This window comes from Panthera leo, chromosome C1 (genome assembly GCF_018350215.1).
Source record: "Panthera leo isolate Ple1 chromosome C1, P.leo_Ple1_pat1.1, whole genome shotgun sequence".
NCBI classification, from domain to species: domain Eukaryota; kingdom Metazoa; phylum Chordata; class Mammalia; order Carnivora; family Felidae; genus Panthera; species Panthera leo.
This window is the reverse complement of record NC_056686.1, coordinates 211,962,898-211,990,531: the sequence shown is the minus strand read 5'-3', so window position 1 is coordinate 211,990,531 and position 27,634 is coordinate 211,962,898. Positions and strand designations below refer to the sequence as shown.

The 27,634-nt window shown below is 38.1% G+C and overlaps 1 protein-coding gene across 1 annotated transcript in view; it reads right to left on the bottom strand.

The window, feature by feature from the left end:
• Positions 1-26,688, bottom strand: part of PSMD1 (proteasome 26S subunit, non-ATPase 1) — a 94,650-nt gene extending 67,962 nt beyond the window's left edge. The window contains exons 1-15 of the mRNA XM_042950466.1: positions 26,510-26,688; positions 22,032-22,075; positions 21,321-21,394; positions 20,973-21,142; positions 18,786-18,991; positions 16,601-16,744; positions 13,387-13,613; positions 8,646-8,706; positions 7,602-7,730; positions 6,003-6,091; positions 5,487-5,565; positions 4,584-4,757; positions 2,618-2,729; positions 1,480-1,676; positions 423-518 (exon numbers count right to left, since the gene is read on the bottom strand). Coding sequence (XP_042806400.1) covers positions 423-518; positions 1,480-1,676; positions 2,618-2,729; positions 4,584-4,757; positions 5,487-5,565; positions 6,003-6,091; positions 7,602-7,730; positions 8,646-8,706; positions 13,387-13,613; positions 16,601-16,744; positions 18,786-18,991; positions 20,973-21,142; positions 21,321-21,394; positions 22,032-22,075; positions 26,510-26,525 — 1,818 coding nt within the window. The 5' untranslated portion in view covers positions 26,526-26,688. The remainder of the gene's footprint in view (positions 1-422; positions 519-1,479; positions 1,677-2,617; positions 2,730-4,583; positions 4,758-5,486; positions 5,566-6,002; positions 6,092-7,601; positions 7,731-8,645; positions 8,707-13,386; positions 13,614-16,600; positions 16,745-18,785; positions 18,992-20,972; positions 21,143-21,320; positions 21,395-22,031; positions 22,076-26,509) is intronic.
• Positions 26,689-27,634: the final 946 nt, after the last annotated feature.

The following is a 27,634-nucleotide window of genomic DNA, read 5'->3' as shown; positions in this document are numbered from 1 at the left end:
ATAATGCATCTCTTGTAACAGACCATGTCACTTAGGGCTGCCTGGAAGCTAACTTCACAGGTTGTAAAAAAGAAGTGATTTTTACTGTTCATTAGATTTCCCTATCCTAGGGTGGCTGCACACACTCATGTGGTCTTGTTCCTTACAAATGAGGATGCCCCTTGGAGTAGGTTTTCAGAAGTTGCCCCTGAATGATTTTAAGGACTTCTATTCGTATCGACTTACTGTTATCCTGTACTACAACCTTCTGAAAAGCCAAGTGAACCTGGTGCTTAGGTTACAGCTGATTGTGTCCAGCGAATGAGAATCTGTACCTGAGACCACTGGTGGTGATCATGTAGTGTGGGTGCTGCAATAACCTAGACATTTAGTGTCCATCTGCAAACTTTCCTTTCCCCCTCCAGCCAAGAAAGAGTACTTACAGCAACATGTAGCAGGCGCCGGATAGCTTTGTTGTTACCCGAGCCACAATAAGCCATGGCTACAGTGTACATTCCAGATCGTCGAAGAATTGGGTCCTAAGAAGAATAATGTACATCAATAGACAAGTTAGCATTTCAAATAGTAACTGACATCCACCAGGAGAGTTGGTTTTAGGTAGGAAACGATGGAAACAATAAACTTAAGGAGAACTATTTTGTGGTTGGTAATTTGCTAAAACGAATGTGGAAATAAAAGACTCTAATACAGGAGGAGTTAACTTCTAATTCCCAACATTCTGTGCAACATGCCTGTACTGCCTCACACTTACTAGGAAGTATAAACTCAAGTCCAATACCAACACTATCCTCTGACACTCAACTTCCATTATTAAACGAATAAGAAAGAAGCTCGCTTCTAATTCCACATTGTAACCTCCTTTTACCTTGTTTAATTCTTGGGCACTGATGAGCACTGAATGGAAGAGATATGGAGTCTGAGAGCTGAGCAAAATAATCAGTAGCTTTATCATTTAATACAGTAGTAGTTCTTTTTATCAAGACTATAGAGGACAGCATTATTTACCACTGAGTACCCACCATATACAATACCACTGTCAAAATAAAACAATACAAAAGGCAATGAAAAACACTTACCCAAATAAATAAGCATGGGGATTAGCACTGGTTTTTGATGAAAAAACAATAAATTTATATCTCATTAAATGATTATTAAATAATTCCAAAAATACTATTTCTAAAAGAAATCAACTTGTAAATTTCTAAATACCTTTTCTGGATCTGCTTATCTGAAAATTACTGGTCTGAAATCTTGGTTAAATTTAAAATCCTCAAATTAGTCCTGTTCATCCCTTCTAATCAGTGGTTTTCTTTCCTACATTCTATTAGGCTTTATATACCTTGTTTGATCAACGAGTATAGTTATGCGTTCTGACAAGAACAGAGATAATTTCTAATGAAAAGTATTTCTGTAAATGCGGGTGATAACTAGGGCATGAGGGAGTACAGGGGGAAAAGGATAAACAATGTATCGTCTTACCTTATCACGGCAGAGAGATTCAATGAGAGCATCAGCCTCCTCCATCCTCCCATACATCACTAATGCAATGCCAACTGCAAGACCACGCAGGATCTTCTCATGTTGAGTTTCCTGTGCATAGCCGACCATGTCCTCAATAGCCTGGGCATTTTTAGAGCCCAACATAACCAAACCTAGGGCCAGGCCAGCTGCTTCCCCTAGTGAGTAAAAAATAAAACATTAAAAAATATAGGGCGTCTGGGTGGCTCAATTGGTTGAACGTCTGACTTTGGCTCGGGTCAAGGTCTTGAGGTTTGTGGGTTCAAGACCCACATTGGGCTGTCAGCGCGGAGCTCACTTCAGATCCTCTGTCCCCTTCTCTCTCTGCCCCTCCCCGACTCATGCTCGCTCTCTCTCCCTCTCAAAAATAAATAAACATTAAAAAATAAAATTACATACGTAAACTCAATAAAACCTATCCTATTGGAAGTGGCACTTATTATCAACTATCAAAACATCTATTAAATGAAAATGAAGGCATTTTTTCAAGCCAGCTGATAGAAAGCACATCCATATATTTATAGCTATTTTCCTTTTAAATCGTGACAGAATGTACCATCAATCCAACAGTGATTTCAAAAGAGACACAATGATGTTTTTCCATGTTATCACCAAGCAGTACAGATAGCTCTGTGATACAAATAGATCACTCTAATAAATTTGTTTGCAAAAATCAATTATACACACACGCAGGATATATCATTTTTAAAAACTTATACATCACAAAATCTATTTTTATGAGTTTGACAAATGGGGCAAAATCCACTCCCTATACAAGTAATCTATTAGATTTTTAAGAGGCTACAAAACAGAAGTAGAGGGGCGCCTGAGTGGCTCAGCTGGTTAAATGTTGGGACTCTTGATTTCAGCTCAGGTCATGATCTTACAGTTCATGAGATCAAGCTCCACGTCAGATTCCATGCTGACAGCGCGGGTTCTTTCTTTCTTCTCTCTCTCTGCCTCTCCCCACCCCTGAACCCCTGCTCACACTCTCTCTCAAAATACTTAAAAAACAAGACAAAACAAAATATAAGTAGAAAACAAATTTAGTCACGTTAACTAATCCTAAAGTGAGTTATCTTTGCAAAGAATCACTTACCTGTCACAGCATCATCCTGATAAAGGTTCGTTTTTAGCAAGTCATATACATCCTGGCGTGCAGTCCCCATGGCAGCCAAACCCAGGCCCAGGCTGCCCCCATGTCGAACGATCTAGGGAAAAAGCATGGGTTCCAGTGATTTGGAATACTGTACTTAAAAATCCAAGCTTTTATTCTAACTTCAAAATGTATTGTGATATTAAACATGCAGGGCAGTTGACCTAGTGAGTATGACCAAAGGATTTGACTCAGATGGCCAGTGGTAACCTAAGCAATTTCAGTTTCAAAAGAATGGTGCTTGCTGATGCAAAATAATAGTAAGTTGAGAAGTGAATGAAAGATAAAGTGGAGAGAGAGGGTATGGCTCTTTTTTAATAAGTTTACATGAGAAAGGGAGAAATATGATAACTAAGAAGGAGAAGCAAGTGTCAAGGAAAGATTTTTTTAGGATAGGTGAGACCTGAATATGCTTACTGGCTAAGGGGAAGGAGGCTGAAGAGAGGAGGAAAAGGTATCTAATGGAACACAGTCATGAAGAAGTAGGAAAAACGGGGTCAAGGGCAAAAGTTGGTCTTTATTTCAAGACGGACACATTAGTGGTCATCTTTTTTTTTTTTTTATTTTTTTTTTTTTCAACGTTTTTTATTTATTTTTGGGACAGAGAGAGACAGAGCATGAACGGGGGAGGGGCAGAGAGAGAGGGAGACACAGAATCGGAAACAGGCTCCAGGCTCCGAGCCGTCAGCCCAGAGCCTGACGCGGGGCTCGAACTCACAGACCGCGAGATCGTGACCTGGCTGAAGTCGGACGCTCAACCGACTGCGCCACCCAGGCGCCCCTAGTCATCTGTCATTTTTGAGTGCAGTCTCCTTTTACAGGAGACAGCACCTCAACGTTGCTTGGGAAATACTCTTCTCCCACTGGTTAGTTTTGGTGGAATTGCCAACTTAATACGTGCCCACTTTCTCCTACCCAAAGTATGGGACTGTGAGACCCAAAACAGGCCAACTGAATGCTCTTTCTCTGAAATTCCAATCTTTCTTAAGTGAAATGACCCAAGGACAAAAAACATTTCAAATTCCTTCATCCTGACAGCAGGGCCCTAGAAAAATGATACAATTAGTTCCTGTTATCTAGATCTCTAGAACTGCCCTGGCTCTTAACTGTTGTGAGAATTGGTTCATCAGCTTTTCCTTTAATTATATAAACTACTTCCAATAAACATTTTGTTTAAAGTCAATCAGTGGAGGTTTCTATTGCTGGTAACCAAAGAGATTTGTCTGATTAGAAAATTTTTACCTGAGAAGGAAATGAGGCAAAGCCATGAATAAATGTATATAAAATTCGTGGATGAGGGGCTTATTAGTGGAGACAGATCATCCTATCGGCCTCAATCTTTTCACTGAAATAGGAGGACAAAGTTATCTTTCTTACTTAGCTAATCTCCTAACAGCCTTCTAAAAAAGAGTCTACTCTAACATAAAAGTTAAAGTCTAAAATCCTATTTCAAAGTTCTGTAAAATAAGAACAAGCTGCTTAGTAAGTTTTTCCAAAAGAATTACATGTAACAAATTATAAAACACCAAATAACTAAGAATTGATTCCTGACAGTTACTTCTTTGGGACTTAGTGTCCTATAAAATAACAAGATTAAACCAAATGATCATTAAGGTCACTTACAGTTCTAACATTCCAAAACTCTTAAGTGTGGAAATACAACATATATTTTACAAACATATGGTACTTTATTTTGCTTGTCACATACCAATTTTAAAGGACTGAGAAGCACAATTTTAGTTTATAGAACAGGAAGGAAAATTCCCTTAAAAAAGAATTCTTTAAGAACAGTTCCATTTTGGGAATTTCAAAATGTATAAAATTTCTATTCACTAAAGTAATTTGGCAAATGTAATTATTTTCTTGGACTCTTAAGTAACAGAAACTAGTTTTCCATTCTCGTACTTACATCATTGCTGGCATTCTTAAGCTGGTTAAGCAGATAGTCAATTATATCACCACCATGATTGGCATGAATAAGACCTAATGCATAGAGACCTCCACCTTCCTGATAGGCAGATCCTGGAGAAGTGTCCTTGGGAAGATATGTTGCCATTAACTGTAATGCCTCCTTCTCATGACCCTGTAAAATTGAGCCACAATAAAGGTGTCAGTAAGAGAAAAGTGAGAGAAAAAAGATGTAGTATTTTCTAGAATTATTTTCTTTTCTCCAGAATGTTCACTTTCTAAAAGAGGAGGAAGTGGAGCTCTCTCCTATACAACTTTATAACTCAAATGAGAGGAGAATCTTTAAGAGATTGTATCACATCCTTGTTAGAAACAAACGCTTCAATTTTTTCCCTTGTTTTATAACATTTCCCCAAATTCATTTCAGACTATACAAATAATTTATTTCAATTCATCCTGTGAGAAATGGCTTAGTCTTCATAAGGAAAGGATTTCCACCTTTTATTAAAATCAAACACATACATATGTATTTTCATTTCTTATTTACTTTATTCTTTCCTGTAAGAGAATCTACCTGATTTAACAAAATGTACTTATGAAAGAAATACGATAAACTTTTATGTTTTTTTTTTTTTTTTAACGTTTTATTTATTTTTGAGACAGAGAGAGACAGAGCATGAACGGGGGAGGGGCAGAGAGAGAGGGAGACACAGAATCGGAAGCAGGCTCCAGGCTCCGAGCCATCAGCCCAGAGCCCGACGCGGGGCTCGAACTCACGGACCGCGAGATCATGACCTGAGCTGAAGTCGGCCACTCAACCGACTGAGCCACCCAGGCGCCCCAACTTTTATGTTTTTTAACTCCAGAAAAATTGGTTCTGTTCGCACTGATCATTGTATATTACCTTATGAATTACACCCAAACTGGCTGTAGCTGTAAATTTCGCCCAGTTAGTGGCTCTGGCCAACCATTCCAAGTTATCTCTGCAAGAAAATTCAGCAATACTATTGAAATGAATGCCATAAAGTTTTTTATAATACTAAAGTCAAAGCATTAAAATTTTACCTTGAACTATTACAAGTCATTTTACTTTACGGAGCTCAAATTACTGGTGATTCTATTTTATCTCCTAAGTTCTTAGTATTCTAGAGACTTGAAGAAATGCATGATATGTAATTTCACTATGAACAAAAGCAGAATTACATTAATATTATGTCATGAAAAAGCCTAGATTCAAGCCAACTAATAAAGGGAATTAATTTTACCTTAAAATAAGCAGGCATATGCACTAAAAAAATGTATAAAATTAGCAAAAACAGAATTTAAAATTCAGGACTGGCAGCTACATCTATGTAACAATGTCAAGTGTCTCTATTAAAGATGATTTTAAACCAAAGTGGAAACCTTCGAGTATATTTACCTAAGAAACTGGTCACTGGTAGTCCCACAGTGCATAAAAGAATTTGCTATAACGGTTGCTGTGTGACATACAGAATTCCGTACTGCATCCTATAAAAACAAATACATTTGTACCACTGGCAAAGTATTCATACATACACAAAGGCACATGTAGGCACACAATCAGAGGCCCTGTCTTGTGATGAAAATATTAATAAACTGAACTGACATTAAACTATGAATCTTGGACATTATAATTTTTAATGTTTACTTATTTTTGAGAGAGAGAGAATGAGAGAGTGGGGGAGGGGCAGAGGATCTGAAGTAGGCTCTGTGCTGACAGCAGAGAGCCCAATGCAGGGCTCAATCTCATGAATTGTGAGATCATGACCTGAGCCGAAGTCCGATGCTTAACCAACTGAGTCACCCAGGCACCCCCTGGATAATTCTTTATAAAGATTAAATAGGTAGTTTATAAATACAAGCAAGTCAGAGTTTTATCTGTAGTCTTGAGATCAGTAGGTTTTAGGTAGCAATTTAGGTAGTAGATTTTCTATTTATTGGTTTCTGAATAGTTTAATTTGCCATTTCTTTTCAGCATCTTGTCTAAGGTCTCCAAGGTATCAGGCTAGCCTAGAGAACAATGCTGCATCTCTTCTCACTCTGCACCTCTGGCAGTAACCAAAGGGATTTTGTTTATTTCTAATGAGAATATTATAAAGATTAGTTTCAAAAAACTGTCATAAATACAAACTGTGTAACTGTGTCCAACTGACATTTGTAATTATTAAAAATTTGAGAAGTATGATTACATATTTCAGGCAAACAACTGTGTAGTATTGAAATAGTTTATAGCTGTAAAAGAGGAATAAATGACTTTGTCAAAAGCTACTGGGTAGATAAGACAGGAAAGGGAAGAAAAATACGTAAGTTTTTTCGTATGAAAACATTTTCTTGAACCAGATGAATATATTACCTATTCAAAGATTAAAATTAATCCTACTGTTAGGATCAGTATCTCAACAAACATTACACAATTATCAAAAACCTGTACACTCAAGGAGTTTGCAGTTCAATGGGAAAAAAGACACATAAACAAACTGCATCAGTGCTCTGATTGGGCCATTCGTCCAAGTGCTACATGTACATATTAAAAAGTTAACTAAAAAAAAATTAAAACAAGGAGCACCTGCGTGGCTCAGTCCGCTAAGTGTCTGATTCTTGATTTCGGCTCAGGCAATGATCTCACTGGTTTGTGAGTTCTAACCCCAAGTCAGGCTCTGACAACCTGAAGCCTACTTGGGATTCTCTGTTGTCTCCTTCTCTCTCTGCCCCTCCCCTGCTCACACACTCTCAGAAATAAACAAATGAACGTTAAAAAACAAAACAAAACAAACCACTAAACTTCCCAATGAATGTGAAACACAAAAACAGGAACTCAATTTTAATTTCCTTTCTTCTCTCAACAAATTCAAGAATTTCTCCCTTTGTTACTCTTTTTAAGTTACTTTCTTGATTAGAATAAAATGCAACAAAGTATTCAATAATAAATAAGTATACGTACTAATAATCAACAAAGAAATAAATACAAGAAAGCCTCCATTACAGATGAATTTCCTACCTTTGTGTTTTTTAGAATCATGAGATCTGTGTTATTATTTCGTATTAAAAACTGTAGATGTAACTCAATAGCCATTTCACCGCTTAAAATTTTAATCATTTTCAAAGTCTGGTCCTTGGGCTCTGGACTCTGCCAAAATAAACAAACAAGAAGAAAAATTCATATATTACTGATATCCACCAATTGTGCTTTAACAGCCCTAAACCAGTGAAATTCACAATCCATACACAGAGCAAAACTTGTATTTTAATAGTAGGATCTAGAAAACTCATGTATCACTTATTTGAAAGAAAGAATATTTCTTTAACAGCTACCACTGAAATATGATACCAGTTTAATGAAAGAATATAATTCACTCTGAAGAAACTTCCAATGTACAATTATTTTAATGTTAAAAAAAAAAACAAACCCAAACTGTAAAAGAATAACTGACTACTGATGATATGCAAGGAAAACTATTTTATACAGAACAACTCATAGTTTAGGTGAGAAACTGCCTACTCTGAACTGGAAAAATCAAAAACACATTTAACCAACACATATATATGATCTCATCAACTACCAAGCTATCCAGGTAAATAATAGTTGACATTTATATACCTGAGTATCAAAAATCAAAAGTCTTGGTGGAGGAAACATTTACATCCAACAGACCACTGTTTTAATACTTACCCCTTTCCTCCATACACCATGAATATTAAAAATAACAAAGACAATTAAAGTACCCTGCCCCGTCTACAATTAAGTTGTCATTTAGTTGTTAGAGGCCATCCTTTTTTCTCATCCTGTGACAAATAATTCAGAGTTATTCTAGACAGAGGTCAATCTTTTGTAAGGATCCAAGGATTTGCTTTCTTCTAAGTTAAGCACTTTCTAGGGTCAGTCTTTAAAATTTTACTTTACAGAAGATCTATTTTTATAAAATAACTTTGGTATTAAACTTAATATTAAACCACTAACAAAGACAGATATATAACACTTTAAAATAACTTACAATATAATTATATGTTAAATGGTAACCTCAACTTCAAAAAACAGACTTACCACTTCTGGTGTCTTTCCTACAAGCACACTACCTGGCTTTTCTTCTGTTTCCATTGAGTCACTAAAATGAAGAGAATCAACAGTTACTAATCTGATAAATCTTTTCTGAATAGTATGTGTAGGTAACGAGTTATCAAACTAAAGAATCTGAACCATGTTCAAATAAATATTTTGCAAGGAAAAAATGTTTAATTACCTAAGTATTTCCCTTAAGAAACAGAGACGATTCTATTAAGATGGAAGCAGCCCAGTGATTTAATTTCCTCCAAATTCATAAAACCACACAACTAACTAGGTTAGCACAAACAACAAATACAACAAAACCAGATGACAAAGCACCCACCAAACTCCTAACACAGCCAGGTGGAGATACACCATCACCAGCTACAACACCAGTTTGAAGTGAAGCAGCTGAGGACCCCAATGACTCTGAAAAACAACCAGCCAATACTCCCTTCTAGGCGAAAGCATTTTAATGGGGATAAAATGCTGGGTACAGAATCCAATTACCATGGCAGAAAGAAAGAAAAAAGAAAGACCAAATAAAAGTGAGAAAGTAAGGGGGACTGGGTGGCTCAGTTGGTTGAGCATCTGACTCTTGGTTTTGGCTCAGGTTACGACCTCACAGTTTGTGAGTTTGAGACCCGCATCAGGCTCTGCACTGGCAGGGAGGAGCCTGGTTGGGATTCCCTCCCTCCCTCCCTCTCTCTCTACTTCTTCTTCCTCATGCTGTCTCTGCCTCTCTCGAAAGAAATAAACTTTAAAAAAAAAAAAAGCAAGAAAGAGAGTTAAGAGATCTCAAGTTGTAAGATACCATTTTAAAACTCAGTAACACAACAGAAGAGGAAATTCTAGAGAGCAGTAAAATTAGAAAAACTATCCTAAATAAGCCTCCTTTGCAAAAATTTAGGAAAACTAATTTCAGTAAAGACAAGCTACTGACAAGGATCAAAGTTAAAGCCCATATAATATTAAAAGAAAAAAATTATTTCAAAAGAGGTAAAAGACATTAATAAAAGTATACAAGATATAAAAGAATAAAACATACCAGAATTAGATAATTCAGAAATGAAATTATAAAACTGGGGGGAAATTATAAATGAAGGAAGCAAAATAATAATTTCAGAAAATTAATTCAGAGGAAACATAAGACCAGATAAACACAAATCAAATAAAGGAGAAGGTATGAAAGAAAAAATTTAAATTAACAAGAAATAAAACAAATGCCATTCCCCTAAGATCAGGAATGAAGGATGTTCACTCTTACGTCTACCCAGTAACATTGGAAATCCTAGCCAATGCAGAAAAACAAGGGTGGAAAAGTCATGAAAATTGTAAAGGAAGAAGTAAAATCGTTTCTATTAAGGTAACAGGATCCCTATGTACAAAAGTCTATAGGAGGATCTATAAAAAAAAAAATTACTAGACCTAATAAGTGATTTAAGCAAGGTTGTGGGATTCACATTAATATAAAAAATCAACTGTATTTCTACATATTAGTAACAAACAAATAGAAATTCAAATTTAACATACCACTTACAATAGCATCAAAAAACATACTTAGGAATTAATTTAAGACGTACAAAATCTCTGAACTAAAATCTATAAAATGCTGCTGAGAAAATTTAAAGAAAATCTAAATAAATTAAGAACAAAACTATGCTTATGGATTGTAAGACCCAATATTGTGAGGGTCTCAATTTGTTCCAAATTGAAGAGATTCGACACAATCCCAACCAGAATCCCCTCAGACTTACAGAAATGCAAGAGACCCAAAACAACCTTGGTGGTGAGGAGAGAAGGGAGGTCATAACTGTATGTCTTCCACTGACCTGATTTCAAGACTATAAGCTTTAGTAATAAAGACATTGTTTCCTTATACTGGTATAAGGAAAGACAAATAAATGGAAAATAGGGAAATCAATCCACATATCACATGTCCAAGGTTCCAAGGCAACTCCACAGGGAAAGGGCAGTCTTTCAAACAAATGCTAATGGAATTACTAGACATCCATGTTTTTAAACAAACTCTTTATTCCTGACACCGTATTATAAACCTTAAACTATATAGTTTCTAGGAGTGTGGCAGAACAGCAGAATACCTTTGTAACTGTGAGACTGACAAAGAATTTCTTAGATTGGGATCCCAAAATGGAAAACAGGAGGATTATAAAATATAAAAACTTCAGGAGGATTATAAAATATAAAAACTTCTGGGGTGCTTGGGTGGCTCAGTCAGTAAAGTGTCCAACTCTTGATTTCGGCTCAGGTCATGATCTCACGGTTCATGAGATCGAGTGCCGTCTTGATAGTATTCTTTCTCTCCCTCTCCCCACTTATTTATTTAAATAAACATTTTTTTTAATTAAAAATTTTTTTTTAATGTTTATTTTTGAGAGAGAGAAAGACAGAGTGCAAGCGGAGGAGGGGCAGAGAGAGAGAGGGAGATGGAGACACAGAATCCCAAGCAGGCTCCAGGCTCTGTCAGCACAGAGCCCATCACGGGGCTCAAACTCATGAACTGTGAGATCATGACCTGAGCCGAAGTAGGACACTTAACCGACTGAGCTCCAAATAAATAAACATTTAAAAAAAAATAAGTAAAAACTTGTGTTCATCAAAAAATACCACCAATAAAATGAAAAGATAAGCCAAAGACTGGGAGAAAATGTTCAGAACAATATATCTGACAAATTACTTATATAAAAATTAACAACAAAATATCACTTTATACCACTAAAATGAGTAATATTAAAGAGACTGAGAACATCTGATGTTGGCAAACAAATGGAATGCTAATACATTACTGTTGGGAGGGTAAAATGGGCAACCATGTTGGAAAATAGTTCGGCAGATTCTTACCAATTTAAACATATACCCTGTGACCCAGCTATTCTAATCCTAGGTATTTACCCAAGAGAAATGAAAATATTTGTCCACAAAAAGACTTGTATAGGAATGTTCTAGTAGCCTTGTTTTGAAACAACCCAAATGTCCATCAGTATAAGAATGAATAAACAAACTGTGGTATATTCATACAATGAAATGCTGCTCAGCGATAAAAAGAAATCAGTTACTATTTCATCCAAAAAACACAGATATATATAACATGTTCAGTGAAAGAAGCAGAAACAAAAGAATACATGCTATATGAACCATTTATATGAAGTTAAGAACTGGCAAAACTAATCTATTCTGACGGAAATCAAACCAGTGGTTGCCTCAGGGGCAGTGGGTTGACCTCGAAGGGCACAGGGCAAGTTTCTGGGATGATAATACAGATGATGGTTATATGGGTGTTTACACTGTCAGAACTCATTGAACTGGATCATTAGGATATGTGTATTTAACAGTATTTAAATTATCATTCAATTAAAAGAAAGAATTGAAGGGGTGCCTGGGTGGTTCAGTCAGTTAAGTGTCTGACTCTTGATTTTGGCTCAGGTCATGATTTCACAGTTGGTTTGTGAGATAGAGTCCCAAGCTGGGCTCTGCACTGACAGCACGGAAGCTGTTTGGAATTCTCTATCTCCCTCGCTCTGCCCCTCCCACAGGTGCACATGTGCTCTCTCTCCCCAAATAAATATTTCCTTTTAAATAAAAGAAAGAGGGGCGCCTGGGTGGCTCAGTCGGTTAAGCGGCCGACTTCTGCTCAGGTCATGATCTCGCGGTCCCTGAGTTTGAGCCCCGCGTCGGGCTCTGTGCTGACAGCTCAGAGCCTGGAGCCTGTTTCAGATTCTGTGTCTCCCTCTCTCTGACCCTCCCCTGTTCATGCTCTGTCTCTCCCTGTCTCAAAAGCAAATACAACGTTAAAAATAAATAGATAGATAGATAGATAGATAGAAAGAAAGAAAGAAAGAAAGAAAGAAAGAAAGAAAGAAAGAAAATTGAAGAGCTGAAAAGGATTCAAAAGAAATGAGAAATACAGAAGATGGGCAAAGAAAATCCAACTTACATATAACGATAAGCCCCAAATAAAGAAAAATAAAGGGCAGAAAACAAATACTAAAAACTAAAATTCAAGAAAACCTTACTGAAGCAGGACTATTTCTAGTGTTTTTGAGTAATAGTAAAAAGGCCACTGAGATCGGAGGGCAGTAAGTAAGGAAGAAAGCAAGAGATGAGTTGAGGGGTATGGAGAGGACGAATCATGTATAACCTTGAAGGCCATGTTCAAGACTTAGAATTTTATATGAAATGTGTTTGTCAAGTATTGGAGATTGAAAGAGTTGTGACATTTGTTTCAGAAAAATAACTCTCACTGCTGTGTGAACTTTAAAAGGAAAAAAGGAGGCATAAGAAAAACATTTAAACATTTTAAATAAGTGGTCTAAATGCATAAAAAAATACAGGAAAATAAAATCTAACACTGCATCAGTCTAAGATAAATGTATATTTAGTTCTAATAAAAGCACAAAAAGCTGGAAATGTTTACTTTCCAAATACTAAAATCTAGCCCACCTAACCTGAGATTTTTAATTTACTTGGTTAGATAGCACACATGCAATTAGCCCTCCCCGTCAATCACTTCCATTTCTTTCCAGAAGAGTTCCCAGTTTTGGTTTTCCTTAATGTACCCAGCACAGTGCAAAACAGCAATAGCCTTAATAAGACTTTACAATCTATGAAAGCTAATTCTGAAAATAATTCTTAGACTACACGGTCGATGAATATTCCACCTATTCTCAAAATGAAATAAAGGTTGTCCAATTAGTTCTGATGCAGAAAAAGATACTCATACCTGTCTTTCTCTGATCCTGGGACAGTACCCGTATTGGTAGATCCAGGCACAGAAGCAATAGGGGTGCCAACAGTTCGAAGATTCTGGATTACAGATGACAAAAACTGCTGGCTAGCACTTTCATACAAATCAAAACAAATCTGATAAGCCATCAGGAGGTTGTCTTCCTTGACCAGTTTTTCTAAGATATCACTCACGGCCTGAGGATCATCTAAGAAAATTAAGCACTGAAATGCAGATAAAAAACAATTACATAATAATCGAAAACTGTGTATACAAGATAGAGACTGACGAACAGTTGATATTAATATGGGAAACCTGAAAATATAAGCACAGGCAAACTGGGGCAGATAAATTGTTCCAGCACTCCATTTCTTTTTTTCTTTTTTTAAATTAATTTTTAATTTTAATTCCAGTGTTAGCACTCTATTTCTGATCCTGCCATTAGACAAATTTTTCCTGAAAACGACATCTGCCTTCCATAAGAAAACCCATACAGATCATACTCACAGCTCCTAATTATTGTGTCTGGCAATTAGCAGTACTTAATGACTGATAGGTAAATGAATCTTGGATTCTTCAAATCTTATCTGTATATTATTATCAAGTGCTCCTTAATTTGAATTTTCTGCTTAACCATAAATTGTAGGAGTCATTGATTCATTTAACACATGTTGTATAGTGCTGGGCCAGAACAAGGGGCACTGAAATGACCATTTTGAAGTATTTCTCTTATCACTCTTACAATCTGTCATGCTTTAACAAAATTATCTAATAAATTTAGGATTTTTTAAAGAATTCAATTAAAATTTTCTTGTTCCCTTAAAGTAGCAAATAACTAATTTCAAAATGGACACATTAACCAAAGTTATTACAAATTAAGAATGAAAATAATGGAGGAGCACCTGGGTGGCTCAGTCAGTTAAGCATCCAACTCTAGAGCTCAGCCCAGGTCTTGATCTCAGGGTCCTGAGTTCGAGCCCCATGTTGGGCTCCGCACTGGGCGTGGAGCCTACTTAGAAAAAGAATAGGAAATAATGGGGCTCCTGGGTGGCTCAGTGGGTTAAGCATCTGACTTTGGCTCAGGTCATGATCTCACGGTTCTTGAGTTCAGGCCCAGTGTCGGGCTCTGTGATGATAGCTGGGAGCCTGGAGCCTGGAGCCTGCTTTGGATTCTACGTCTTCCTCTCTATTTGCTCCTCCCAAGCTTGTGCTCTGTCTCTCTTCCTCTCTCTTTCAAAAATAAACATTTAAAAAAAATTTTAAAAGAATAGGAAATAATGGAAATAAGATAAATAAAATAAATAGGGAAATGGTTAAGTAAGGCAAATTACATCCACTAAATGCCTACTGCACATTCAAGAAAGTTGGAACAAGAGTTTGTGAAGACTTAAATATGGAAAAATGTTAAAATTGAAGGATTTATGTAACTGATAACTGTTTGCCTCCCGAGAAAGGAACTTAGGAGCCAAAGGAAAGGAGTGGGAAGACTTCTCCCTGTATACCCTTTGGTTCTTTTTTTAATGCTTATTTATTTTTTAGCCAATGCGAGAGACAGAGTGCAAGCAGCGGAGGGGCAGACAGAGGGAGACACAGAATCTGAAGCGGGCTCCAGGGTCTGAGCTGTCAGCGCAGAGCCCGACGTGGGGCTCAAACTCACGAACCGTGAGATCATGACCTGAGCTGAAGTCGGATGCTTAACCATCTGAGCCACTCAGGCACCCCACCCTTTGGTTCTTTTTAAATTTTGAATCGCATGAATGTATTATTACCTGTTCAAAAAAAAATGTATTTTTGAAATGTAAAATAAAGTTTTAAAAAGCCTTGAAAGGACAAAAAATAAAACAACTACAAAGAAATAAAATTGCCTCTGAGGAATAAAACTGAAATACACAGGTGAGCAGAAGACTATTGTTTCTCATGTACGTTTTAAAACACAATTATTTAAAAAACAAACACAAACAAACAAAACCTATTAAAAACTACTTAGAAGCAAACAAAACTCCAAATAGCTATACAGGGAAAACTGAAAGGAAATACACTTAAATGTTGCCATTGGGTGATATATATTATTTTTCTTCCAGCCTTTTCTGTGTTTCAAACTTGCTTCAAAAAGCATTTAAAAAAGGATACATTACTCTAAATTTTAAAAACATATAGATGATGAAATTATATGAGAACACATTACAGTGACAAAGTAACAAAATCTGTGATGAAATGCTATGCTCTAAGCAGAATACAAAAATTGATACAGTATGACAATTGTTAAAAAGCAAACTCATGCGCTTCCAGTCAATAAAATACAGCCATTTAAAAGAAATGTGCTAATGAGTGAAAGAAAAACATCTATGCATTATCTTTGAGAAAAGGCCCAGGGAAAGGGAAAGATACACTTTTCATTTTCTGGGCCATCTGAATTTTTTAAAAATGTGCAAGCAAATTCATACATGAAGAGGGGAGCCTGGCTGGCTCAGTCAGGGAAGTGTGCAGTTCTTGATCTCGGGATTATGAGTTTGAGCGCACACTGGATGCAGAGATTACTTGAAAATAAAATCCTTTAAAATTTTTCAAACATAAAAAGAGATAAAATATACCCAAATGTGTTGGTTGTGTTTGGGTAATAAAACCAGAGATCATTTACCTGAAATTCTTTTTAGAATGACACAACAAAGGTACTGTTTTTATCTTTTCTTCTATCTTTTATTTTTTTTAACCTAGTTTTCAAATTTTCCATAAATGTTTGGAATACTTTCAAAATGAAAAAGAATACAGGGGTGCCTGGGTGGCTTAGTCGGTTAAACATCCAGCTCGACTTCGGCTCAGGTCATGATCTCACAATTCTGCACTATCTGCGCAGAGCCTGCTTGGGATTCTCTTTCCTCCTTTCTCTGTCCCTCCCCTGCCCGCGCACGCACGTGCTGTTTCTCAAAATAAAGAAATAAACATTAAAAACAAAAAAAGAATACATAGGATGCGTTGTAACAAAAGTTTTTTAGTTTTTTAACATTCAGTTTCTTATCAGTAAAAAGGAATATAAGCATATACCTTATCTTCACAGAGCTGTTGTGAAAATCAACTCAGATACATGTATGAAACCATTACAGTAACATAAAGTAATGTAATGTGGTAAGGTCTAGCCCAGCAATGCAGCATAAAGTAGTGTGACATAAGGTAAGGTAACATAAAGTAATACAACGTAATGTAATGTAAATACCTGACAAACATTGATGAAATCGGGTTTCTCCAAATTCATGTAGATTTTCACTAGAACTCTTAGTACCTTATTCCGAAACTGTTTATTCTGCATTAAAGACATGCAGAGCTTGAGGCTATAGGCTAGCATTCCTGGGACATCATTCTGAAAGAGATAATTTAAAGATATATCATTATCTGGTTACCGAAGTATTATGTTTATTTAGAAATCAAATTATTTTAATCTACATTCTTTAGTTATTTTAGGCAACCAAAGATTTATTTGCTACTTAAACAGCAAAACTTAAAAACAACCATTTTAGCGGATGCCTGGATGGCTCAGTTAGAAAAGCATGCAACTCTCGATCTCAGAGTCATGAGTTTGAGCCCCATGTTGGGTAGAGAGATTAAATAAATAAAACTAAAAGAAAATAACTGTTTTTAGGGGTGCCTGGGTGTTTCAGCCAATTAAGTATCCAACTCTTGATTTCAGCTCAGGTCATGATCTCACGGTTCATGGGATCAAGCCTGCAACAGGCTCTATGCTGATAGCACAGAGCCTGCTTGGGATTCTCTCTCCCCCTGCCCCTCCCCCAAGCTCTCTCACACATGTATGCATGCACTCTCTCTCAAAATAAACTTTACAAAAGTTTAAAAAATTAAAAAGTAACCATTTTAAATAAAAATCTTTAAAAGGGGCGCCTGGGTGGCTCAGCCGGTTGAGTGTCTGACTTCAGCTCTGGTCGTGATCTCACGGATAGTCAGTTCGAGCTCCACGTCAGGCTCTCTGCTGTTGGCACAGAGCCGATTTCAGATCCTCTATCCCCTTCTCTCTCTGCCCCTCCCCGGCTCTCTCTCAAAAATAAACATTTAAAAAATAAAAAAATAAAAATATCAGAGCTGTATCATAAGTAGTAAAAGCAGGTACTGTTTCATAAAACCTAAGTTATATCCATATGTATACGTGCACTGGGATGCAAAATAAGATGCATTTCTTCCTGAGCTTTGTTCTTGATTTGAACACGTCACCCCTTGACTTTAAATTTTTACTTGCTCAACTGCCTATTCCCCTAATGGTTTGTTCCATCTGGTCAGAAACTCTGTTGGTCTTATTTGCCACTGCATCTCCAAAGCCTAGAATAGTTGTCTGACATACAGTAGTCAGTCAAAAAATATTTGTTGAGTGAATGAAAACAAATATTTTAATTCTATTCACATGAAGACAAGGAGAGGCTACAACTGCACAAAAATGAAACAGTATAAAACAAGGTCCAATTCTATCACACAAGGTTGCTCATTCATTTACTCGTTTAAACAAATCCTATCACACTGCTGCTAAACACTGCCTCTGGCTTTGGAGACACAGTGGTGAATAAGGCACAAAGTACCTGTCCTTACGGAAGTTATAGTCTAGTGGCGAAGACAGATGTTAACTACCAAGTAACACAATGAGTTAATTACTTTAATAGTAAACCCTATGAAAAAAACACAAGGCTCCAAGAGATTAATAAAAGAATTAGAGCTAGTCTGCAGCAGGGGTTGAGGAGGTATGGGTGCTGGGAATCGATGGATCTGTAAAATAGTGACAGCTGAGCTAAACTCTGTATCTTGTACAGGAATAAAACAGGTAAAGAAAGGAAAGAACATTTTTGGCAGAGGCAGTATTTCTGGTAAGGAGAATGGAGCAGGGTACATCTAGGAACTGAAGTGAGGTTAAACTGGCTGGAGAACAGAGCCAGCTTATGGAGACAGGTGGTTAGGCAGGCAAAGTGGGCATAAAAATCAATGCCCACTTAACTCAGTCTTATACCTTCCTGACCACTTCCTTACACTAACTTACTACAAATGTTATAATTACTGCAAAACACCCTCAAACAGGAATCTAGTCTGTAGTTTTAACCATAATAAATGCATTAAAATAGCTTATCAGTACAGTCTTCTTAACAAGGGTAGGATAATGAAAAACAACTTCCCTATGCAAGACTTCAAAGGAACGAATGTGATAGGATAAAAGCAGGGATTTGATGACCACAAAACCTAGCCAAAGTTCATATATATATACATGAAAATAAAACATTTGGTTAAAAAGCATCTTATTATTTCTAAACTAGATTTTCTTTTCACTACCCTTGAGGTTTTTAGTTTTAACGACTTGCTTTGCTGATTCCCCATTAATAACAGTCTCTAAAATCACATCATCTACCTACCGACTCCAGTATAGTCTTCTCAAAGACGTCCAGTCTTCGTGTCTCCAGAGCAATGCCAATAGCTTGCTTATACTTGTGATCATCTAGACATCGCTGGAACATTTTATTTACAATTCCTTCTAATCTCTGGTCAATTGGTTTTTTTTCTCCTTCGGGCAAATCTGCATTTTCCACACATTGTTTGGTGTAGTGATCAATGCATTTTGCTATGAAGAAAATAAAATAATGAATCACCTTATAAACAGGACTGAACTACTAGAAAAGAGAAATGCCTACATTTATAATCATAAAAACTTATGGGATAACTATAGAGTAATAAGCAATTTTCAAAATTTATGGGATAACTATAGAGTAATAAGCAAATTTGAAAAATTTTAAATTCTAGAAGTTATATATTCAAGTTAATATTGTTCCCTTCATAAGTTATACTGGAGGGCTTACACACTAATTCCAGTAAGGCTGATGTCATTCACTATATTTCTACTTTGTTACTATATTTTAACCAAAATTATACTCTTCAACTTCACTGTGCTGCTTATTAGACAGAATTGGCTACAAGTGCTCTTTCACTTTCAAAAACAAATATTTGCTATCATCGAGGATATTAAAAAAGACCTACTGTAACAATTATCACAGAACAATAAATTATTAGACTTCTTCACGTTAGTAAAACAGTAGAAACCATGTCTAAATCATCTCTTTATAATAATGGTGGGGGCGCTTGGGTGGCTCAGTAGGTTAAGCGTCTGACTCTTGCCTGTGGCTCAGGTCATGATCTCACGGTTTGTGAATTGGAGCCCCGTGTTGGGTTCTGCACTGGCAGGGTGAAGCCTGCTTGGGATTCTCTCTCCCTCTCTCTCTGCCCCTCCTCTACTCTCGCTTTCTCTCAAAATAAATAAAACTTAAAAACATGAACGCAGAATTCTAGTTACAACATCAGAGACATTTGAAAGTATCCCTTTGGACCACCTTGTGCAGCACTTCCCAATTTCTGAAAAAGAATACCAAATCTCTCCTTTTAAGGGTTCAGGTGAATAATGCAGATCTCTTCTAAATCAGCAATTCAAAAAAATACCTACACCGCACACTCCTGAGAAAACACACCCTTGGGCTCTCTCTGTAACTATGACTGAAAACTTGATATTCCTACACTTGCCTGGAGAGTATGCAGTCCTTTTTCCATCTATTAGATAAGTTTCCAATCGCTTTTTTAAAGTGACACATCTTTGAACAAAACCTTACATAGTTATAGTTCAATTTACAAGATAGACAGCCTAAAGCCTTGCCAGTATCCTACCCCCCACTTCAAAAATAAAGAAACAAATTAGAAAATGATGGTTTCTAGTAGAAACAGTATGGACTCTGAAGTGAGTAAGCCTCAGTTTTAAATTCTGACCCTCATATTTAATAGCCTTGTGTCTTTATCATCTCGAAACCTGAGTTATAGCGCCTTCCTCACAGGGGAGCTGTGGAATAAACCACACCATGCAGAATGAGTGGCACAGTGCCTAGCACAATGAAGGCAGTCAATAATGGTTTCTGGTATTACAAACAACTCTATAAATTGCTGTCATTTAATTTGTCACTCATAATAATCTGACTGAACTTTTTCATGCTACAGAATGCTCACTGGAGTAGCAATAACCATAATGTAAGATAACCATCTTTGTGTTGATTAGGCAGTTTCTGAATAATTTATCAGATTAATTCTTAAAATGCTTTGTGAGGTAGGCATCTTCATTATTACTGTTACTAATGTTACTGCTCATTATGTCAAAAGATAATAAAGCACAAAACTGGAAGGCAGATCTAAAAACTCAGCTTGCATAAAATTATAAGATTATAAACTTCCAATTAAAATTAAATTTGGCAGGGTGCCTAGGTGGCTCAGTCAGTTAAGCATCCAACTCCTGGTTGTGGCTCAGGTCACAATCTGACAGTCTGTGAGATCAAGCCCTGCACAGAGCCTGCTTGGGATTCTCTCTTCCCCTCTGTCTCTCTGCCACTCCCCTGCCCTTGCTCTCCTTCTCTCTCAAAAACTAAATAAATAAACTTAAAAAAAAAAAAAAAAGATTAAGAATTAAATTTGGCAAGAGCAAGAAGTAATCGGAAAAAAAAAAATGTTATGTGCACTACGGCAAGAGAGAAGCCAACAAGATAAAGCCTTACCAGATGGAGAATAATTACCTATAATAGTCTCCACGTATTCAGAGTTATCATTGACATTGAAGAGGTCACCGGCTCCAAGTGCATAATTCAGAGATTCCTCAAAAGCCCCAAGGTGATAAAATACTTTAGATGCCACTAAGGCTGCAAACTGCCGACTCCGGAAACCTTCATCTTCATACAAAACTTCTCTGAAAGAAATTTGGAAGTATGGGCAATCTTAAACTGTGCTTCTTCTCAAAAATCCCAAATCTAAATATGTTTAGCAGCAGCAAATTTCTAAAGGAATCAATAAGCCATATGATCCACATCCACAGAGATTAGTTGATTTACTTGAATCCAATTTATAGAAATAAAATAATTTCTTACATTTTATCTACAGACTCAGAAATTTCTGCCCAGAAATCATTGACAACTGCATTCAATTTGTGTAGTGCAAATTCCTGTAGAAGATAAAACCAAAATTCAATTTTGAGAGAGACTTACAATTACATTTTCTCAAAAAAAAAAAAAAAAAAAAATGTTTCCAATAAATCAGTGGCCAAATTCTCAGTCACATTTACTAAAATTTTTACTATGACAAACACAAAAATTAACTGACTTATGTTGTCTCTTAGGTCTACACATTTCCTTGGTTTTTAATCATAAAACATCAGACTAGCCATAGGTCATTCCTTACCATAAGGAACATTTTTCTTCTCTGTATATACAAAGTTGACTACAACTCTGGACATAAATGAATTCAGGTGTGTAGAGCCTCTTACCATACATTCCAAATTTCAATCAAATAAAAATAATTTAAAAATACGTGACACATGAGAATCATTTTTTTGTGCTTTCCTTTGATAAAGAAACAAGGGTGAAGGGAGTGTTCTGGTGGCATATTGAGAATTATTTACCTTAGCTTTGTTAAATGAACAACTGCTATTGCCAAAATACTGTCCTTTGGGGCTAGATTTGAATGGGTATAGACTGGGTAAGATGGCTATTTTAAATGATGGAAAATACACAAATATCACTATAGCCAAAGAGTTTCACAGCACTCCTATTAACCCCAGTTAATTTTTCTTCAACTCATACCTTAAGCTGTGGTTCTTCCTCATCCAGAAGAGAAATAATTCCAGCTATAAAACAAAAGGTTTATCGTGATAATGAAGTATATGCGAAGAAAGAAGCTACTGCTTATTCAAAAATATATCACAGTTGGAAAAAATAAGCATTTTTTGAGGAGTGACTTCACTACAATAATTATTTTTCTTTATATCTATAAATGCGTATATTTTGAAGTTTAAGAATTATGTTATCAAATCCTTATGATACCATGACACCACATATATCACATTATTTGCCAAATTCAATAGTTTTCTAAGTGTAGTCCTTGCATCCACAGCATTAGCGTTACCTGGGAACTTGTTAAAAATGCAATTCTTGGCCTCATTCCAGATCTACTAAATCAGAAAATGTGGGGGTGGGGTCCAGTTACAGGGCAACAAGTTTTCCTTGGGATGCTGATAATACAGTTTGATAATCACTCGCCTAGTTACTGATCAAGGAGAAACCTTCCCAGACAATTTGTTTGAGAACAAATCTATTCACACAAAATAAACCAACAGTTATAAAATTATTTACCAAAAAAAAAAGAGAGTAATCAACTCAACAGGGTAAAATACATCAATTATTTCAAGGCACCTCCTTTTTATCACAAGTAACCTAGAAGTTATGTGAAATGATGAGCAATTTGACTTGTTCTGAATTCTAAGTACCCAAGCACAGTGTTCCTCCCGTGACCCTGAAGTGTTAACATGAACACTGGAGAGTAAAGGAAACAACTAACCTCTCCAAAAGAATACACCTTGAAATACAGTCAAAGGGATTATTAGAAAAAATATATGGGAAATTACTGTCCTTAGACCACAAAGAAACGGTCTCTCAGATACAGGTTTTCCATGTAGGTCTTAAAATCATTCTGGAACACTGAGTTCAAACTGCGAGTTGATTAAAGTTGATCAAGACAACTTTACTTAGGAGATGTCGCCATTTTTAATTGGTGTCAGTCTGCCAAATAACTCCAGCAGTCTTTAGAGAGCCATACAGGAAAGGATACAAAATATAGCCAACAAAATCACACCATGGTGCTGGCTAGGTCATAATGCTATTCTAAAAGAAAAAGCAAATAGAAAGAACTTCTTGGTACTCTAGTTTGGTAGGACAAGTCCAGAACAGAGAGGCTAAACTGACAGAGTGGAGAGAAAACAAATTAAAAAATGTAATGGGTGGGATTTTGAACTAGTGACGTGGATAGCTGATAGACAAGAATGCTTTAAATGCGGAACAGATCATGAACAACAGAACACTTCATCAACGTACTACAAATGCTACCCATTGCCCATCATCAATGATGTGTCTGAACTGCTTTTACCAAAAGAGATAATGAATTTTTTACACTCTCCTATTTGGTTTCACTTATGACTAGCTTGTTACATGGTTATCCTGGCTTAGAAACACAGCCTTTGTTCATGGAACACAACTAAATCAGATACTCTACACTCCATACACAAATCTTTCTCATCTTAACAAAATAGAACGCTCCTTTGGACAGGGGAGGGGAGACACACAAGGAATGTGAGAAGTTTAGCATGCTAGAAAAATCTCTTCTGCCCTAATAAAAAGTAAGCAGATACTATGTAACTTATCCAATCAGTTTATAGAAAACTTTGGATGTGATTTATACATAGTGACGTGTGTTCCAGTGGAAACAACTTAAAAGTTGAAAGTGGCTGTCTCCAGGGATTAAGAAGAGGAAAGAGGAGTGGGAGGCTACTGTTTTAAAGCTTTGTAGCATAATTTCTCTTTCTGTGCCTATATTATGTTAAAAAAACAAAACAAAACAATTTTCCATCTCTCTCCTGTAACCACCTATCTTTCTATCTCTCCACTCCCTTTCTCTGCCAAATGGTTTGAAAAATGTAACAATCCACATTCACCTCTTATTCATCACTGTGTTCTTAGTGCCTAGCAAGTGAGTAGAGAACAAATAAACAAATGAATGGATGAATCCGCACCAGAACCATGAGGCTAGCCTGTTTAGCACCTGGGACAGATCCTAAGCCACTGTGAGCCAGAGGACAGGAAATAAGGTGACAAAAGGTTTGGAGCAGAAGCTAAGTAATTCAGTAAACATAACAAATGATAGTAACAAATACACACTCACCACAAATATAGCGCATCAGCACAGTCTCAGAGTAGGACCTCAAAGGCCTCTATTCTTACCACCAAAAGGTTTAAATTCTTCCCATTATATTCCCACCAAGTGCTTTTTCAGCCTCCAAAACACTTTAGGGATTGATTTATTGATTTGATCAGCTGACTAATGATTTCTTCATTCAAGACATACTTGTGGACTTCTGCCATCTGCCTGACGGTGCTCGAAGAATTATGAAAACGACAAGTCTGTCGCCCAAAACTGTACCAGAGAGAAAGCTATCAGGCAAGTAAACAAAGTAATCACAGGACTGCGATGAAGGGAGGGGACAGCCAAGGCGAAGAGAGGCAGGCACATGTTTTAACAGAATGATCAGGAAAGACTAACATTCGAACCGAGACTAAAGACGGAGAAGTTAAGGGACAACTTGAGGAAAAAGAGTCTAAAAAGAGGGCAGGGTCCTCAGGGAGGAGAGAAACTGACATACTCAAGGAACAGAAAGGCCAGTAAGATTCGGATGTAGTGAGTGGTGTAGGACAAGGCAGGTATCCAGCCAGGGAAGTCTCGGGTTACAAGACTGGATCTGGTTCTAAACACAGTGGAAATCACGGGAGATTCAAAGCCAGAAAGATGATATTGTGTGATTAAAGTTCGAAAAAAAAATACCCTGACTCCAACAAGGAGAACGGAATGTATGCAGGTAACAGTGGAAAAACCTCATCTTCAGGCTGTTACGGGAACCCAGGCAAAAGAACAGGCGGTCTCTGGCAAAGAAGCAGTGGTAGTGGACAGATGTGAAGTGAAACGAGGCCTACGTTTACAAATGGCAAGAGACTTCAGGCTTATTGCATCCTTAGAGAGCCGGGACTGGAAAAACTCTGCCCTTATTCAGCTCAAATTCATCTCATTTGTATTCTTTGGGGGCAAAAGTCTGATTCCAGGTGCAGGTGACGGCTCTTGAAGTCTTTCAAAGTAGCGATTACGTCCCTGGGGTCTCCACCAATTTCTTTCAGCAATCCCCACAAATGCATGGTTTTGAGCTCCTTACAAGTTATTCTGATCACCAGCCTAGCTCACAACAAAATGCTTGAGGGACAAGCGTAAATAAAACAGGAGGAGAAAAGGGTGTGTAAGCAGGCAAGCAAAAAAGGAAGAAAGGAAGAAAGGAAGAAAGAAAGAAAGAGAAAGGAAGGAAAGAAGGAAGGAAGAAAAGAAAAGAAAGAAAGAAGGAAAAGAAAAGAAAAGAAAGAAAAGAAAAGAAAGAAGGAAAAGAAAGAGAAGAAAAGAAAAGAAAAAAGAAAAGAAGGAAAGAAAAGAAAGAAGGAAAAGAAAGAAAAGAAAAGAAAAAAGAAGAGAAAAGAAAGAAAGAAAAGAAAGGAAAAGAAAGAAAAGAAAAGAAAAGAAAGGAAAAGAAAGAAAAGAAAAGAAAAGAAAAAAGAAAAGAAAGAAAAGAAAGGAAAAGAAAAGAAAAAAGAAAAGAAAAGAAAAGAAAGAAAGAAAAAAAGAAAAGAAAAGAAAAGAAAAAAGAAAAGAAAGAAAAGAAAAGAAAAGAAAAGAAAAGAAAAGAAAAGAAAGACATCAAGGCTGTGGGCAGCTACACGCAAATCAATTTGTAGCAGGGGACTTAAAAATCGCCGCCAGACCTGCACAGCTTATCCCATTTCAAATGTCATTACCCGAATCTGCATATACAACGTTAAGCGTATGAAGCCTGCTCCGCACACCCGCGAATTCTTTCCTCAATGCAGAATGTTTGCTGAGCACCTCGCCTCCAAACCACACAATGATTCGCAGCGTAATGCTGTCCCCGGGTGTTGTCTTCACCGAACACAAAAGTCGTCTGGGCGTTTTAACTGAATCCTCTTGGAATAGGCCCAGAAACCACCCGCCTCAAATGTAATTAGCAGGAGGATGGGGCCAGAGCACTTGCAGGGAGGCCGCCTTATCGGCCGACCGCACAGGGGGACCGGCCCATCCTGGGCACCTGCGAGGAAGCCCTGGGATGGATGAGACGGCCCCACAGGGCCGACTTCGGCAGGCGCAGAACTGAGAACCTCCACCGCCCCGGGGCCGGAGAAGGGCCCAGGTAGCCCCTCGGGACCGGGCACGGGGGTGTGACTGGGGAGGGATGCCCAGGCGGCCGAGCCGGCGCGATTCCCCCGAGCCCGAGGGGGACGCGGGGCCCTCAGAGAGGCCGGACCGGACTGCCAGCCCCCGGCCCGGGCGCTGGGCCGTGGGCAGCGAGGGGCCGCGCGGGCCGGCGCTCCGCCGGGAGGTGCCCAGTCACCGGCCCTGACTCAGCTAAAAGCCGGCGTGGCGGCTCCTCCCTTTCGGCGCCGGCTGCGGTCGCACTCACCAGCTGAGGTGATCATGGCTGCGTCCCGCACAGGCCTGCCCGCTCGCTCGCCGTCCCGGCCGCGCCGTGTATCTGTCAGCTCCGGGCCCGTCCACTCCGCCGCGCCTGCTCGCTCTCCCGGTGCGCTGCTCAGTCAGTAGCCTCCTCAGGCCGCCGGCTCGCTTCTCTTCCAGGACCCCGCCCGCTCCGGGGCTGCCCGCCTCCCCGCCTGCTGCTCGGCGCGAATTCTCCCCCGGCCTGCGGTTCTCTGCGCCCCGACCGCCGCCCTGGCCCTCGCTGAAGGGTGCAGGAGAGCTCCATGTTTTCTTCAACCCTCCTCGAGGTTCGGCGCTCCCGCTGGGGCGCGGACACCACTGCGCACCTGCGATCAGGCTTCAGAATGGCCACCCCCAGAAAGAGGACCCCACCATCACCCGCCATTGCTCAGAGAAAGGGTGTTGCGGGCAGGTGCTCGCGGAGCTCGCAGCGCCACCTGCCGCCTGGGCGGTCTCTCTGCAGCATCCACCTCAAGCTTTTGGCAGCAGGGCAAAGAGCCTTTTCTTAGAGAAATGAGTTTCAAAAGTTTTTATTTCTTTGTTAAAAAACACTTTTTAATGTTTACTTATTTTTGAGAGAGGGAGTGAGAGAGACAAAGTGCAAGTGGGGTGGGGGCAGAGAGAGAAGGAGACACAGAATCCGAAGCCGGCTCCAGGCTCTGAGCTGTCGGAGCCTGTCGTGGGGCTCAAACTCACCAACCGTGAGCAGGGGTCGGATGCTTAACCGACTGAGCCACCGAGGCGCCCCGAGTCTCAAAAGTTTTTAAAAAGCAGAACCTGTCTTCTAAAGAAATCCTCACAGAAACGCTTCATTGTCATAATGAATCCCTAAGTATTCACTGCTTTCGAATAAAATTAAACCATGAGAATTTTGTTTTACATTTAGAGTCATTAACACAGTACATTGTTTTATAGAAGTGTAGAAACATATACAGTGAAAATGTCCCAAAGGAAAAAAAAAAAAAAAAGCTTTCCATTCTTGTTTTCCACTTGCCTAATTCCTCTTTCCTCCAATAACAACAGGTTCTTGGTGTTTCATATACCTAATTTGAAATGGCAGTTGTGGTCCCTGTTTGCAGTCATACACCAG